The 15,929-nt window shown below is 42.8% G+C and overlaps 3 protein-coding genes across 7 annotated transcripts; 2 read left to right on the top strand and 1 right to left on the bottom strand.

The window, feature by feature from the left end:
• The first annotated feature begins 141 nt into the window (after positions 1 to 141).
• ftr86 (finTRIM family, member 86) lies at positions 142 to 3,228 on the top strand. The gene is made up of 10 exons (XM_037266904.1): positions 142 to 781; positions 859 to 954; positions 1,159 to 1,392; positions 1,461 to 1,623; positions 1,700 to 1,786; positions 1,853 to 1,900; positions 2,065 to 2,115; positions 2,189 to 2,254; positions 2,349 to 2,551; positions 2,759 to 3,228. Exons 1-10 carry the CDS (start codon positions 272 to 274, stop codon positions 3,092 to 3,094), a joined length of 1,794 nt encoding a protein of 597 aa, XP_037122799.1. The 5' UTR covers positions 142 to 271; the 3' UTR covers positions 3,095 to 3,228.
• Positions 3,229 to 4,856: 1,628 nt separating this feature from the next.
• Positions 4,857 to 7,863, top strand: tagln (transgelin). Of its 2 annotated transcripts, XM_037267453.1 has the most exons (6): positions 4,868 to 5,010; positions 6,071 to 6,113; positions 6,591 to 6,779; positions 6,850 to 7,021; positions 7,100 to 7,202; positions 7,282 to 7,863. In XM_037267453.1, exons 2-6 carry the CDS (start codon positions 6,102 to 6,104, stop codon positions 7,418 to 7,420), a joined length of 615 nt encoding a protein of 204 aa, XP_037123348.1. In that variant the 5' UTR covers positions 4,868 to 5,010; positions 6,071 to 6,101; the 3' UTR covers positions 7,421 to 7,863. The 2 variants fall into 2 exon arrangements, with proteins under 2 accessions (XP_037123349.1, XP_037123348.1); XM_037267454.1 differs by lacking the exon at positions 6,071 to 6,113 and having other exon boundaries at positions 4,857 to 5,010.
• A 160-nt stretch (positions 7,864 to 8,023) lies between these two features.
• pcsk7 (proprotein convertase subtilisin/kexin type 7) lies at positions 8,024 to 15,678 on the bottom strand. 4 transcript variants are annotated; one of them, XM_037267450.1, is made up of 18 exons: positions 15,574 to 15,661; positions 14,993 to 15,038; positions 14,565 to 14,836; positions 14,239 to 14,469; positions 14,001 to 14,135; positions 13,746 to 13,911; positions 13,564 to 13,654; positions 13,405 to 13,459; positions 13,139 to 13,277; positions 12,957 to 13,057; positions 11,342 to 11,509; positions 11,124 to 11,228; positions 10,936 to 11,038; positions 9,873 to 10,029; positions 9,676 to 9,770; positions 9,482 to 9,587; positions 9,243 to 9,360; positions 8,024 to 9,065 (listed from the first exon to the last, which is right to left on the bottom strand). In XM_037267450.1, the coding sequence occupies exons 3-18, from the start codon at positions 14,778 to 14,780 to the stop codon at positions 8,790 to 8,792; spliced, it is 2,262 nt and encodes a 753-aa protein (XP_037123345.1). In that variant the 5' UTR covers positions 14,781 to 14,836; positions 14,993 to 15,038; positions 15,574 to 15,661; the 3' UTR covers positions 8,024 to 8,789. The 4 variants fall into 4 exon arrangements, with proteins under 4 accessions (XP_037123345.1, XP_037123346.1, XP_037123344.1 ...); XM_037267451.1 differs by having other exon boundaries at positions 14,993 to 15,083; positions 15,574 to 15,629; XM_037267449.1 differs by lacking the exon at positions 14,993 to 15,038 and having other exon boundaries at positions 15,574 to 15,678.
• Between the last annotated feature and the right edge of the window lie 251 nt (positions 15,679 to 15,929).

The raw sequence follows: 15,929 nt of genomic DNA, 5'->3' as shown, positions 1-15,929 counted from the left end.
ATATTGTACCCAGATTAACATTTAGTTTCTTCCCTTCCCTTTCCCACAATTGAACGTAAGAAAAAAAAATCAGGTGACCACCTCTAAAGAGAAACTCCCCAAAACAGGTTTTACCAGTTTCACCCCAAGTCAAACCTGCTGCAGTTTCTAAACATGTGAATCACACAACTTGGCATTTTAAACCTTACACACACACTGTGTTTTTCCTTCCTCTTAGGCAACACATGGTTTCCTCCCATTTCTGACCTTGGAAAGCAAACTTCCCGCTCTCATGGCCTCAGCCTGGTCCGAAGAGGAGACTTTTGTCTGCTCAGTATGCCTGGAGACCCTAAAAGACCCAGCAACTTTACCTTGTGGACATTCTTATTGTTTGGCTTGCATCCAGAGTCACTGGGACATTGGGAACAGCAGGGGCCAATACAGCTGCCCCCAATGCAGGCAGATCTTCAAGCCTCGACCTACCCTGGCAAAGAGCACACTCCTCGTGGAAGCTATGGAGAAACTTAGGACCACCAATCTCAAGCAAAATCCCTCTGCGGCGGTTTCTTCTGCTCCACCGTCAGAACCTACCTACCTGGAAGTTCTTCCAGATATCGGACCGCAGCAGCTGCGTGTCTATCCTCAGCTTCCCACTGTGGCTGCCAGATCCTGCCCTCAACATAACCAGCCATTGGATCTGTTTTGCTGTCATGACAGGGAATGTGTGTGTGTGGTCTGTTGTCAGCATGGACACAAAGGGCACCGTGTGGTCAAACCTGAAGAAGAGAGGCAGAAGAGACAAGTATGAGCAAACTGAAGACATTTAAAAAAATACTGGCTGCATGGCATTTGATGTGATTTTTGCACATTTTTTTTTAGGAAGAGCTCTCTCAGATGCAGGCGGAGGTGGCAAGACGAGCCAAGGAGACCGAGAAAATGCTAAAAGAACTCCCGAATGTTGCCCGTCAACAGAAGGTATGTTCATTATAATGTATATATTTTAGGACATATTTACTGTCCTTAGTTTGCTCTTTCTGGTGTCAATTGGTGTATTGCTTCACATGGCTGACTTGTATAGAAGACCAAAACTGCCCAAATCACCTTAAACATGCACATAAATAGCATATGAAATTGTTAAATTGATTTATTTTGTATCTCATCTTCCCTCTCTTGGTGCAGGCTTTGGTCCAGGTTCTACAGCAAGAGAGACTGGATTTATTTTCCGATCTTGCCAATGTCATCACTCTCACCGGCACTCAATTCGGTGAGCTTCTCGGCACCCATGAGCGATCTTCAGGCAGCAAAATTGAGAGCCATATTCACAGACTTGAGCAGGAGATGGTACAGCTTCACTGGAAGGGGGAGGAGCTAAGTAGACTGGCAGACATGCAGGACCATATCAGCTTCTTAAAGGTAGTAGAGTTTCAAGCGGCATGCTCTTCAATGATATTTTGCTGAGTGTAACGATTTTCCTTCTTTAGAATTTCCTCACAATGGAGATGGCAGATTCATCAGTTGGCACACAAGAATCAATTCTGTGCAAAGAGGAAGCGGTGGTGGCAGATGTTTGCTCGGTTTTAAAGGAGCTACAAGAGTCTGTTAAGGAGCTCTGCAAATCTAGTCTTGTCAAACTTGTCGCTTTAGGTCAGTGGAGCTAAGTTTTCCATCTTCTCTCCTGTCATGCCGTGCTTGATATTAAGTGGACTTTCTCACTCCGTAGTGAATGAGGACCCTGTGACCTCAAGAACGGAAGGAGCCACAGCACCCAATATTATTCCAGTCAATGGCTTTTCATCTCTACAAAGTGGTGTAAACTACTCACCCAAATTTCTCTCAAGATTAAACGATAAACCATTGTTTTTTATTCCTGTAGTTTACGAGACACTTAATCCTGCACCTTTACCTTTGCCACGACCCCAAGGTATGTGATATTGACTATATGACCAGCAAGACATGAATCATGTCATCTTATTGCAGCGCTAAAAGTTCAGCACATGCTAAATATTGAGATTGTCGAGTTATGTTTCTGGCTTTTATCTATTTATTGATGTTATGATGGATTTGTGATGTATTAAATGAATTCAGCTTCTGCCAATGAAGCTTCAGCACCACCTCCACCACTCCGTCAGCTTCAAGGTGACTAACAACGCTTTGACATCCTTTTCAAAATGAATACATTCACCCTCTACTTTCTGTTTTTTGCCTTCAGCACCTCCTGTTACAACATTAAGACTTGTAAGTCCAGAACCAATGAGTAGGGAAGAATTGCTGAAATGTGAGTCAGTTCTTTCCAGGAATAAGAGAGAGAATATATATACGGCAAAGAAGTGCTTCTGGAGTCTTAATTAAAATGTACCTTCACCTTCCAGTTCGCTTTGAGCCCACGATGGACCCCAACACAGTGTATCGCCACATACAGCTGTCGGATGGCGGTCGTAAGGCCACACTGCGGACAGAGAACCTGAATCCAGTGGACCACCCGGATCGCTTCCTCTACTGGCGACAGCTTCTCTGCAGCGAGCCACTTGGAGGTAGCCCATACTACTGGGAGGTGAAGTGGACTGGCCCAAAGGTGATCCTTTGCAAAAAGAAAATAATTCCTCTCTTCACATTTTCATTCAGATGTGCAGGAAAAAAAATGTAACAGCATTTTTTATTTTAGCAAGTCTGAGCAGGTCCTGATTTTTTTTCCCCTAATAAATAGCTTATTTTTGCACTACACACAATTACTTTTTGCAAGAATTTTTTTTAATTGGATGTTCACTTCTTTACCATCCAGATTACCATTGGAGTGGCGTACAAAGACATGGATCGCCAGTCTTCTGATGACAAAAGCCGTTTGGGCCACAATCCCCTTTCCTGGAGCTTGTATTGGTCTGGGACCGGTTTCTCCTTCTGGCACAATAACCAGGAAAAACTTCTGGGTTCACCTAAAGGCAGACGGATTGGAACCTATCTGGACCAGCATGCGGGCATTTTGGCTTTTTACCTTATCGTCAACGACGAGGCTCACCTCATCCACAGACATGTGACCCAGTTCAGTGGGCCACTGTACCCAGGGTTCCGCTTCTGGAGTGCAGCTGGTGCTACTGTAAAAATCTGCCAGTTGGATTGAAATCTAAATATAATCAATGCATTAATATAACTGTAACTTGGTTGTATGTGCAAGATGATCCCCCGCCCCCCCCCACTATTGTGTCCTAATTATTAACACAAATGAAAATGAACATTAAAAAAATCAATTCATCATACATGTTTGATTATTATTTTAATTATGATCTCTAAATGATATACTGCATATATAAATGGAAAAGTACAAGTAATACGAATGTCAAAAAAACAATAATTGTAGTTTTTCCCAATGAATTAATAATTTCCTCGATTGACTCTTAACACCAGTAACCTGTTTGATCTGGATCCATACTGAGCTTGACATTCAAAGCACGATATCTGACCTACAAAGCCTTTACGTATGTATGTCATGAAGAAGAGGACAGACCAAAGATGGAACAGGGGGGAGCGTTTTGGATGATGTTTAAATAGCTGTGAATCCTGACACTGCAAACATTCTGACCCTGACATTCAGACAACCTTCCTCACTGCAGACATCATGCAAGGTGAGACCAGTTAAATTGGATCGGAAGAAAATAAGCATTTTTTTTTTTTACCTAGATATTGTTTGTGCCTAATGTGACTCTTTGTCTTCCAGCTGCTGTATTCCTTTGTCTTCTGGGGTTGGTTAGTTGTAAGAATGCGATGAGAAATCAACTTTATGAATTATTGAATGTGTTTTTTAGACTATCACAGTGAACATGCAGAAAGGCGATCAAGTGTATATGGAGCTGAAATCCGAGAGGAAAATCTGTAAACTTTTGGAGCTTAATACCTTTTCTGGTTATATTCTCTATGCCTCTGGATGAGATTATTTATTAGCTCAGTTTGAAGAAAAAAGAGAGTTAGCTCTTTAAGACAACGTGACATAATCTACATTGTATTTTTGCTTGTAATGCAACTTTTTGTGTAATAAATAAACACACCACATCAGACTTTTGTGAGTCTGTGTCTGCATGTGTAAATAAAAATAATTCATAAATAAATAAAGAATCCCAAACCAATATAAAGTGTGTTCTGAACTCTCTGTAAATACATTTCAAAGTCATTGAATAAAACATACAAATAGACATACTGCAATTCTAGTTGAAGGCTTGCAACATTTTGTAACCTTTAAAATAGTCCAACATTCCATTTACATGCATGTTAGGTTCACTGAAGACAGTGAACTTCCTAAATGTGAATGGTCGTCTGTCTCTACAGCTCTGTGATTGACGTGTTCAATCCAGGGTTCACTCCAATTGCAACCTTAAGTCAACGAGACCCCTTACTTACTCTGTTTTGGCAGCAAAAAGCTGTGCAAAGACATCCCTGCAATGGAATGTAAGTCTAGCACACACACACACTTTGGATCAGGGCTAGAGAACCATGACTGCCTGTTTTCCGTCTCTCAACTCGTCCGGAGGCTTTGTAGAAACCTGAAACGACAATGATCATTTGAGTCAGGTGTGTTGCAACAGGGAGGCATGAAAAGAGGCGGGATTATTTTTTTGTATAGGAACAGAAAATAGGAGTCCGTTTTGATAATGATCTCATCCAGCCACTCAGAATGATGAGGGATGCGGTGAAAGTATTTGGAGAATTCCCACGGCGTGGCTGCTGCCTGGAAGCAGCTCTACCCAAATAAGGCCGGGCTTTTGAACTGTGCTGATGGAGTGGGAAGTGTTAGCAGGGAGCTGCAAAAGGCCATGCCCTTTTTAGGATGAACTTTTCTTTTTTCCCCTTCCCATCTAGCCCTCCTACTTCCCCATGATACGCCCTCTATCCACAGCACCCACCCTTTCAAATGTTCCTGTCATTAAATCGTCTGGCCCACTTAAGGCAGCATTTTTAAAGAGGGAGGTTCTCCGCTAAGAAAATTGTCACACTCCACCACCAGCTGTGCAGTCGGTGAGCAGAGAGCAGATCTATTCCCTCACAGTGAGTAAACTTTAATTACATTCATCCACGTGTCAACAAATGTGTAATTTATGACCTATTGACCTCCAAAGTAGGCGGAAGGTCAGTAAGATGTGACCTTAATTATCAATTGACAGCTGACCAGGTGTGTTTGTTGTCGATTTACCAGAGTACACATGTAAAAAAAAAAAAAATGCAATTCCATAAATACATTTTTTACTTGAATCTGCTGGTGACTAAAGTAGATTTTATACTTAAAAAAAAAAAAAGGAATTAGTACAGGATTTGTCTCAACAGCACACGACCTTATTATCAGTCAATATGTCAACCAAAACAGAAATCAACAAAGTATGCATTCAGGTACACAATTGGAATAAAGCAGTAAAAAAAGAGTAGACTAACGCCATCAAATTCAACTATCCATAGATAATTTTTGGGTTGCTAAGCGTGGTTGCTGGGCTGCATGATGTAATGTCCCTACAGAGTGCCATCTGGAAATGTCTGCTTCCTGTCCTGGCTGTAGGGAGACAGTCCTGGCGATGGCAACTGCTAACCACAGCAGGAAAACACAACCGCAGAGAAGGGGAAAGTAAAAAATAGCAGCGGCCAATGTCGTAGTTGTGGGATGCAGCATATTGAGAATCAATTTCGAGCCTTAACTACTAGCAACACTGATTGATGCGCTGCCCGGGATAAGACATAAGGGGCCTCCCTCAAACCACAAATGGAGATCCGAATGAAAGAATCTCAGGTTCCTTCCCCCCCTCCCCCTTTCAAATGCTGATCAAGAAGCTTGTGCATGTAAAGTGTGGATGCAAAAACCCTAAAATCCTTGTGAAATTAAAAGATTTCTTCAAAAATTGACACCACAGATTACAGTATTCTTCACAATGGTGCTTACCGAGTAAATAAAATGGGTCCACAAATTATGAAAATGGGAATAAGATATGTGATATTTTTCTAATTTAATTTTTTTTCTTCACTACAAACAGTCCAACTGGAATTGGAGTCAATGGTGGCAGCATCACCCACCCTGTTCTCATTTAGTGCCTTAACTATTTTGAATTTTGAACCTTCCCAGGAACAGGAAGGTGAAGTGACCTGACATCAAGATGGCAGCAAAGGTTGGATGGTGCAGACAGCACCTTGATTGGGGTTCTGCACAAAAAGCAATACTGTACAATATATGGCAAGCGTATTTGTTGGCAGAGTGCAGCAAGTCATGTGACAAAGAAGAAACATGCAAAGATGGCTGATGTAGAGCTCCCTTTGTGCACCACGCAACAAAATGTCCGTCGTGCGGGAGGGACACTCTATGCTGATAATGTCACCCAGTTGTAAAAGAGGAGATCCACTTGAGCAGCTGAGCATCTTTGCTTCATTACACGCTTGGGACATGCATGTCAAACATGTTTGTATGGACAATTCAGACGGATAGATTGATGTAAATGCTTCAGAGTATCATCACGCGCATGTTTAAGCTTCGAAGTGACACTTGGACTGTTTGCCTGAAATCAAGGTTACGCTTAAATACGGAACATTGCAATAATAAATGTTTTGTGTGTTTTCTAATTCCCCGCTTACCTCTTCCATGTCACCAGGCAGCCGGAATGGCAAACAAAGGCCCATCCTACGGCATGAGCCGGCAGGTTCAGGATAAGATCGAGAGCAAGTACGACCAGGAGCTGGAGCAGATTCTGGTGGAGTGGATCAGCCGCCAGTGTGGTCCTGGTGTCAAAAAGCCAGAGGAGGGAAAAATTGGATTCCAGACTTGGCTAAAGGACGGATGTGTGAGTGTACTCAGCATTATTGTATTGTACCCAACTTGCGATAAATTGTCACTCGTTTCCTTCGGTTCAGGTCCTGAGTGAATTGATCAACAGCCTTTTTCCTGGAGACAAACCTGTGAAGAAGATTCAGAGCTCACCCATGGCTTTCAAACAGATGGAGCAGATCTCTCAGTTTCTTAATGCTGCCGAGAAGTACGGCGTCACCAAAACTGACATGTTCCAGACGGTAGACCTCTGGGAAGGTTCGATGGGGCTTCACTTGTTTTACTTTAAACACTACAGTCAAAATAGAACCAAACCCATTTTTTTTTTCTGGGCAGGTAAAGACTTGGCAGCAGTGCAGAGGACCTTGTCAGCTCTCGGCAGCTTGGCGGTCACAAAGGATGAGGGCACGTACCAGGGTGACCCAAACTGGTTCTTCAAGTGGGTCCCCATTGTAAAATAATTAATCTTACACCCTCAAGAATTTCTATTTATTTTTGTGTTTCTATGCGTCTTGTAGGAAAGCGCAGGAGAACAAGCGAGATTTCTCCGATGAGCAGATGAAGGCGGGCAAGAATGTGATTGGTCTCCAGATGGGGTCAAACAAGGGAGCCAGTCAGGAAGGAATGAGCTACGGAAAGCCAAGACAAATCATGTAAACTCCCCGAGCCACATAAATGATACGTATTATTACCCTGATGCCCTTTTACACCATCAGAGAGCCTGTAAACACCCGCATTTGTAAAAAGGTCCTAAATTTCCAATTCAGTGACCCCTTGCTGCTTTATCGGGTACCTACTTTCAAATTAATAACCCCAAGTCTCAACTTTTGACACATACCACCACACCGTTGACTTTTGCAGAGCCTCACCTTGCGCTGTCGTCACTCCCAGTTTAGAAACTCAATATGTGTCATAAGCAAAAACAGTAAACTACAGTATATGATCCTGGATTTGGTCACAAGAAGCATGTAATCACCAATCCTTGACAACACTGGGTAATATCCATGCTACTTAAAAAGGATCTATACCTCCCGCTATCAATGCCTGCTGTATCAGCACTGTTTTGTACATTTTCATATTAAACAATGACTTGGAAGTAAGTGTGTGCAAAAACTGTGATTTGTGCAACCCGAAAGGTGGACTGGGAATAAAGTTATTTTCAATTGTGGAGAATTGCACTGTCAAATTAAAAAAAAAATTGTAATCATGAAGCGGTTACTGCCGGAGTATCAAATAAGCACAATATTTACATATACAATATTTCCAAATGAGATGATATTCCATCATGTCCTTTATTCCATAATTTATGTGACTTGCACAGAAAAAACACACCTTGCAACTTCTTTCTAACTGTACAACAGTAGAAAGAGAACTCTAAAATATATATGAACTTTTGTATAAAAAACAAATTTTATACCAGTACAGTATAAGGCGTATAATATATGCAAATCTCAAAAGAAAAAGAAAAAAATAGAATGCATATTCCACAATGGAAAAATTCAGGTCAAGTTTTTCAGTAGTTGGTTGATAACCCGCAGAAAATATTCCTGGGGCTTTCAAGTCAAATGCAATTTTATCCTGCATCAAAAATATCTATTACTCATAAAATATGTCTGTACCACAGTGGAATTTTAAATTCAGGCCACTTCAGAGGAAGACCTAACACTTGTCTCCCCCCCACACCCACACACACACCCACACCCAACCTCAAATGTACAGCAGATTCACACCTTCATAAAGTGCATACATTACATTCCTCACAATGGTAAGCTAATTCTTCTTTTACTGAGACCTTTTGGTTTTTTTCCCCCAAGTGTTTTGCAAGGGATGGCTGCACAGACACACCCATTTCAAAAAGATGTTCATACAAGGCCTCGAATTTGAAGCTCCACAGCAAACGTCATCCACAGTTCAGTCAACAGTCGACACCACACCGTAAGACAAACTCTGTGAACCGGCTGGAGGAAGTTTGAATGGAAACCTGAGGTACCCAAAGAGCACTTTTGTCTGACCTTCAGCCTCTCCGTCACATGGTCAGCATTTCTCGATCGATAAGCGGCATTTTGGCCTCTGAGTCCAGCACCGTATGCAGCTCTGCCTCAGGTTCTCGCTCCTCTTCGCCACCGTTCTCTTCATCCAAAGCCTCTTCTACTCCTCTCCCACCACGCTCATTCCTGACTTTGTGACCCGCTTGCCTCCAGGGCAGACATTGGAGGCCTCTAATGTCCAGGTGGGCTATGGCTGCCTCCATTATGTAGTAAAGAGACCAGAAGAGCGCAAAGCAGCCAAGCAGGAGGAGGAACTGGACAACAAAAAGAGCAGCAACATGGAGGGACATCAACCAGGGAGAATTTAAATTCCAAAGAGTCACTGAACTTGACAAAATAAAAACCTGATGCTTTTTGATGGGGCTTGGGTCGGCGGGTCACAGAGAACGGACGTCACAAAAATGTGTGAGATTTCTCTGGAGGCAACTTACCCTGAGGCTACTCGAGGTGAAGGGACTGATAACCTCTGATGGTACATCAAGGCCTGGAGAGCAAGGCAGGGAGAAATTGCTGTCCAGATATTTGCCACTCATGGCATCCTCCACCAGCCTGTTATTAATTGGACAAGTGCTTAGTCACATGATCCAAGCAAGTCACAGAAGAGCATTCTGATTCTGATATCTGCCGCCAATGCTCTCAATCGGTTTCAAAAATGTCATTAAGGTCTTACATTTGTCTGTCCTTGACCTCCTTGAAAGTCATGGACGATCCATACAGCGTCAACTTCCACTGCTCTAACTTCCCCACATTGGCGCATATTTGAGACAATGGTTCCTCTACGTGAGCACAGAGATGGGTAAATGTGAGAAGTCAGCGCTACAAAAACAAATCAAAGCGTGTATGACTTGAGCAGATGCGGCTTACTATGGTCGGATATCTTGAGGCGGTATTGGCCGTCAGCCCTCTCCCCCCAGCAACGCACAGTGGAGAAGGTCCAATCCTGGTAGCCTGCAGAGTCTCTGTGTGGGAGGAAAAAGCAAAGGCAGAGCACATTATTAATTTTTGACATGGCTGAGACGCTCTACACATGTATTCCGAATATGCTATGAGGGAGGGCTCACCTGTCAACAGCCCGTCGAGCCGCGATGACCGATGAAATGCCGCTGGGACAGAACAACACAATCTCCAGGTTGCCACGACACGGGTGGGTGATTGTCACGGTAACGGCTACATGCTCCAGTGTCTGCATCCCGGACAGCGCCAAGTCAGCAGTAGTGACTGAAAGGAAAATAAACAGCATAAAACACAAGGTTTGAATATATTCTACATTTATTAGGTTTTGTAACTGTTCTTCTGAGAAAAATCTAAATCATGTTTTCACATTTACATTTTACCCTCTCTGAATTCGGATTGGATTTAAATGTTATATTTGTGACAATTTGGATGGAACCTCACCTACCCAGCCCTCGCCCAAGAATATCATCAAGATGATCCTTTAGTACTTCCTGAATGATGACAACTAATGAGCCAATATGCTTTTTGACCATTTAAGGTTGCAAACACCCAGGGGACTTGGAAGGGACGTGAGTTGTATAAACAGAGATGTAGAGGCATAGCCAATAGGTAGAAACTTTCAGGAAAGTAAAGTAGCATAGACAAGAGGGGGGAAAAATAACACAGTTGACAGTTATATTTCCCTTTGATTTATTTTGAGAAGGATTAGGAGGAATGATAAGAATAATAGTTCAAGGGTAGAGGTAAATGTCTACTGAACAGGCAGTCCCTTTTGGCAGTGGGCCTGACCACTAAAAGTGTGGAACAGTTCGGATAAAGGAGGGGTGAGGAAAAGAGATGCGAGGCAGGAAAGTATTTCTGCAACAAATATGTCACCACGAGCTCAACGTGTGGAAAATAAGACAATATTAATCCAAAAGAATAAATAGAGGAATAGAGGACCGAGTTGCTGAACTACAAATGCCCAAAAGTCTGAAGTGAGACAACAAAGAAGTAAATGCGGACGCCACAGTACACAAAGAGCAGAACATTACCTAATATGGAGGCCAAGTCAGACTGAGGAGAATAAAGAAGGGGAAGGAGGGAGGCGACTGGCTATGCGGTGCCGTGTAGTAGTTAACCATTAAATGCAGAGTTGAGAAAGAAGAAAGCAGCCACACATGACGCTACCTGTCCAGGTGCGGAGCATCTCCTCGGGATATGATGGAATGGACACTTTCTCCCCTATGACTGAGCTCTGATAGGACACCAGAAATGGCACTGACTCCCATACCTATAAAAAGCAGAACAAGAATATACATTTCCTTGATTTAGTAATCATTGAGAACTATTTTTGCCCCCAACTTCGAATGATGTACCTTGGCTGCATTGACAAGTTTCCATGCGTTGAGGAGCCCAAAACCATGTTGATGACTGTGATGGAAGCCTGCTCCGTTCTCCCTCCAGTCTGAACTGTTGTCACACTAATGGATGAACGTTCCAACAAACAAGGTCACTATTTTGTTCTCGTGCCTGAATCTATAAACGCTTTCCACTGAGAGCGGGTATAGTGGCAACAAGGCACCAGATGGTTTACCTTGGTGGCAGTGAAGGCGATGATGTGCTGGACGTCCCTCCAAGTGAGGCAAGGCCGGACTTGAAGCATGAGGGCCACCATACCGGCCGCCAGGGGGGCGGCGGCAGACGTGCCGGTGTGGCGCTCAGTGCAGCCTGTCCCCTGGTGCATGAACCAGTCCGATGTTACCTACACAGATGGGATGGCAGTGAGGCTATACATACCATAGAGAACCTTGTACGGTATAAACAGCAACACGTTGGTAATAGCTCTGCTCGCAGACAAACAGGAACTCGCAAGAGTAGCCCTGAGCTTGACGGAATATGCATCACAGGCCACCCAAGTCATCAGCAGTGACTTAACAGCTAAGAATGGCCCCCGTCACACATTTGTGCATCTAATACAGGATTGGATTAAAGTATTCAGTGGACAAAAAGCCAGGAAAGAAAATGCTATGCTGTCTGATCGCTTTGGGAGAGCACAAACATAAAACACTTCGAATGTGCGTCCATTGTATTTGTGTAGACGGTGGATTTAACAACATTCAGGAGGTCTAGCTTTAAAGAAAGCCAAGGACGGGAATTTGTCCAAATAAAAATAAAGAGCCATTAAGTATATTTACTCTAACAGAGGATAAGAGATAAACTAAACGTGAACAGGAATAAATCCTTTAACTATAGACACTAAAGTAAACAGAGCCAACTCCTAATGGATTTGGGATTAGATTGCGAATTTGCCAACTTTCACCCGAACTCCATTAAACATGTTCATGATACTACAAGGTCCTGTCATTGAACATAAGAGGCGTCAAAAATGAAAAAGGAAACTGCAAAAGCAACAAATAGGTCAGTTCCTGAGGGGGGTGCAAGTATTGTACAGTATGTGTTAAATAAATGTCTGATATATCACTCTGACAATCAAATCCACGCACATTCATTACATACAAGTGCGGACATTTTCGGCATGGTGCTGTGCAGTTAACGACAAGCATAATGGAGGGAGGAATTCTCCACAGTCCCAGTGTAAACACTCTCCCTAACAGCTGTTCAAGCTGACAAAGATTTCAGGCTCATGATCACTGTTGTGTGTGTTCCTGTTTTTGTTTCTTGTTGTCTAAAACAGCTGTTGTGATGCAGCAGCTCACCATATTCGCATTGCATTCAATGTAAACAAAGGAGGTGTCTGTTTATTTCGCTAATTCTGATGGACAGACACTGTCATCACATTTCCTAGATTCTCCTTTGACTTTGCTGTAGCCAGTTTTCAAATTCTACAATTCTCAAAAGCATTTGTTGTGTCGTGTTTCTATCCCGAACGGGTCACATAACTAAATGTGAAAATTCCAATGTGAGGTTAACGCTTGGTCGTTGAGTACACTGTGGTCAGCTCATGGCTCACTCGCCTCTAGAGAGAGGTCATTTTGTCAAATTGCTTTTCCCCTCAGGCAATGGCATTCTTAGCCCAAAATGTTTCCATAGCGACAAGGGACAAACAGCACCAAATGAGTAGCTTGTTTGGCTTGTATTGGTAGCTGTCTTATTTTCTTTTTACACCGCAATGAAATCAGTGACCCTGAAACCATCAAAGCAATTGAACTACTATTTTTTGCACATGCATTTAGTGTTGTGAGACCTACAATGCTCCTCAGCTTGTCCCCCCCACTGCTGAAAGTGACAGCCAACATAGAAGCACACTCTTCGGCATAAAAGGGCATCCTGCCATTCTCGTCAACAGCGCCTGCATTCAAAACAGTACAAGACAACAACTACCTTGGGGACATTCTAAATGTCGACTTGCAAAAATGTGCACTATTTTTACCAATGGTGATCGTGTAGATGGAGTTGGCATAACCATCATAATTGCAGTTGTCATTGTATTGACCTCCATTGCCACTGGCTACCACAAAGACGCTTCCAAAGCCACGTCTTCCTGCGATGACGCCGTGCTGAAGTGCAGCCTGTGAAGAAAAGAAGATATCAAACTTACCAACTATGAGAAATGAAACGACATGAAAGCTTGCAATGAAAATATTGAGGTGTATTGCCCCCTGCAGGACAAAAAGAACACTCAAATAACATTCTCACTTTGCCCAAGGGGTGGGGCCCATCCACAGTGTGTCCATCATCATCAGGACCCCAACTAGGAGAAAACACAATTGACATTACTGTCACAATGTGTGATAGATTGATTTAACAGGTTTTAAAAATGACACAAAATTGACAAAAGTAACACTTGTGCGTTACCTGCAGCTGTAGATGTCGTTGATTTGATAGTGCTTGTTGAAGGCTATGGCCTCTAGGCTATCTGTCAGGGGGCCGTCCAGGACCCTTATACCTGGGGATGAACGAGATTGATGTTACAGCCGATAGCTCAGTCAACGCATTTCAATGGAGCGTTCACCATAAATTACATTTTTACTATGTACCTGCCACCTTACTGCCATACGCCACACCCACGGCACAAAAGCTGTTGTTCGGAACTGCAGCGATCTCGCCGGCACATCGAGTACCGTGGTGGTTGTCGTTGTGCACGTCAGAGTGGGGCATAGGGTCTGGGTCATTGGAGTTCAGATCATAGCTGCCCTCGGGACTCTATTTGGGTAGATATATAATCTTTTGAATATTCATTCTTACAATTCTCTTGAAATGACTGTTAATGGAATGCATGAAGAGTGACTTACATAATTGGCTCTTATATCTTGATGGGTGTGTTGCACCCCGTCGTCTACCACCACCACGGTGACCCCTTGGCCGGTAATGTTGCGCTCCCAAATTCCCGTCACGTTGATGTCCATGTCCTTATTAACATGATTGTGCTTCAATGTAGGCATATCATTATAAAGGGGAGGACAGAGATTAAAGTTGTTACATTGTTTATACAGGACAGGTTATCGATCATACAGTTAAACTAAGCCTTACCAGGTGCCACTGTTTAGGGTAGTGAGGGTCATTAAAAGCCATAGATCTTTTCGAACGGCTGAGTATCCTCTCTTGGGAGTACCAAAGGACATTAGGGTGGTTTGCCAGCACATTCGAAGCTTGGGGGTTATTCCTCCAAATATTAGCATCAAGTTGAGAAGAACACAGCATGTAGTGGCCCTTGAGCTGTCCAATCTGACCTTGGTTGTGCAGCCCAGCCTGTTCTGCCACCTGCAATGGTGAAAGTAGAGATGATGTACACAAGGAGATCAATGTTGAGCTCATCCCACACCCGACAAGTTCAAAGTGTGCATAAAGCACAGTACCTGGTTGGCAATTACATCAAGTTCCTCAGATTCCGCAAGATACGGGTCAGCATGGAGGCAGACAGCCCATGACTGACCTGGACCGCAGGATGGCGACGAAGTCGAATGGGGAAAAGGAAACGACGGAGCGACAGAAGGCAGATGGGTCAGAAGTAAAAAAGCAAACGATGAGAGAAACAGAAGAAGGATGAATGAGGTGACGTGGAGAGTTGCCATCACAACAAAGGATGACAACAAAAGTCACCCGGGCGAGCCTTCATCTGAACATCAATCTGAACGTGAGAAAAAGACAGCAAAGACAAAGTTCGATTAGTGGCGATTTGAAAATAAGTGCTGGGTCAGCATACAGCATTTTTGTGAGGTTTCCTCTTACAAATGGAACCCTGTAAGATTTATCCTGTGTTTATCGTTGTATCTGATCATCTTACCCTGTGTTTATCGTTGTATCTGATCATCAGCAAGTTCCGAAGGAGCCCGATAGTGATGATAATCATTTAAAACGTGCGTTGGGTCGGGAAACTTTTAAAACATAAAGGAAGACGACCATTCTAGGACCATCGAGTTATATCGAGACTGTACTAGTTATTCAACTGTATACGCGGTACATCAATCTAACAAAGGCTTCATAACAAGTTAAAAATATCCCGTCTCAGACAATTAGAGTCACAAACAGGACATGTTTTTTCTGTGCTGTAAGGCTTTAATGTTTTGAATTGCTTTGTAGCTACGTAGGTCAAACCGATATTGTATATCCAGCTTATTTCTTTAGCCGATGACTGTATAATTCGGTATTGTACGTAAGGCAAGAAGTAAAATAACAAGTTAGACAGCTAACAGCGGTAAGCAAACTCGTTTTTCTTTTTCAAATAATTGTCTCGTCTTAATGCGGAAGTTATCAGCAATGTAGCAATACGGTGTAATAGATCGTGCGTCCATTTCCTGTCTTTTAGTAAATAAAAGACTACTCGACATTGTGTTTTAAAATTTAAAAGGGTCTGTCGTTAAATACCTTGAAATACGACTCGTTCTTCTCATGTGCCTCTGGTGAAATTTGTGAAAACTACTGTATACACTCCGATGACGTGCTGTTTGGGTCACTTCCGCAATACGTCAATTGGTCACTGCTTGTGCGTATGACGTCATTGGGTTGCGCTTCACGTTAGAATCCCAAAATTACTCAACTTTCATTCGTCATTGACATATGCAAACCTGTTTTTTTTCTTTTTCTAAATGTATTTTGACCATATAATTTGTGAGACTACAAGTAAGAATTTCATCTACTCGTGCATGTAATCCATATATTTATTTTTATTATTGATAATTATTTCCTGCTCTTTAACATATTCTGCAAACCTGTCATTTACT

The sequence above is a fragment of the Syngnathus acus genome, chromosome 13, assembly GCF_901709675.1.
Source record: "Syngnathus acus chromosome 13, fSynAcu1.2, whole genome shotgun sequence".
Classification (NCBI taxonomy): domain Eukaryota; kingdom Metazoa; phylum Chordata; class Actinopteri; order Syngnathiformes; family Syngnathidae; genus Syngnathus; species Syngnathus acus.
The sequence above is the reverse complement of the archived record's forward strand: the minus strand, read 5'-3'. Positions and strand labels throughout refer to the sequence as shown.

Excerpts from the sequence above, each read along its gene's own strand:
- ftr86 (XM_037266904.1), top strand. The coding sequence starts at position 272 with ATGGCCTCAGCCTGGTCCGAAGAGGAGACTTTTGTCTGCTCAGTATGC. Across the intron at positions 782-858 it reads AAGAGAGGCAGAAGAGACAA|GAAGAGCTCTCTCAGATGCA; the intron begins GTATGAGCAAAC and ends ATTTTTTTTTAG. Across the intron at positions 2,116-2,188 it reads ACCACTCCGTCAGCTTCAAG|CACCTCCTGTTACAACATTA; the intron begins GTGACTAACAAC and ends TTTTGCCTTCAG.
- tagln (XM_037267453.1), top strand. Across the intron at positions 6,780-6,849 it reads CTTGGCTAAAGGACGGATGT|GTCCTGAGTGAATTGATCAA; the intron begins GTGAGTGTACTC and ends CCTTCGGTTCAG. Across the intron at positions 7,022-7,099 it reads GACGGTAGACCTCTGGGAAG|GTAAAGACTTGGCAGCAGTG; the intron begins GTTCGATGGGGC and ends TTTTCTGGGCAG.
- pcsk7 (XM_037267449.1), bottom strand. The coding sequence starts at position 14,780 with ATGGCAACTCTCCACGTCACCTCATTCATCCTTCTTCTGTTTCTCTCA. Across the intron at positions 14,136-14,238 it reads ACCCTAAACAGTGGCACCTG|CACAATCATGTTAATAAGGA; the intron begins GTAAGGCTTAGT and ends CCTACATTGAAG. Across the intron at positions 11,510-12,956 it reads GGGACAAGCTGAGGAGCATT|GTAACATCGGACTGGTTCAT; the intron begins GTAGGTCTCACA and ends CCATCTGTGTAG.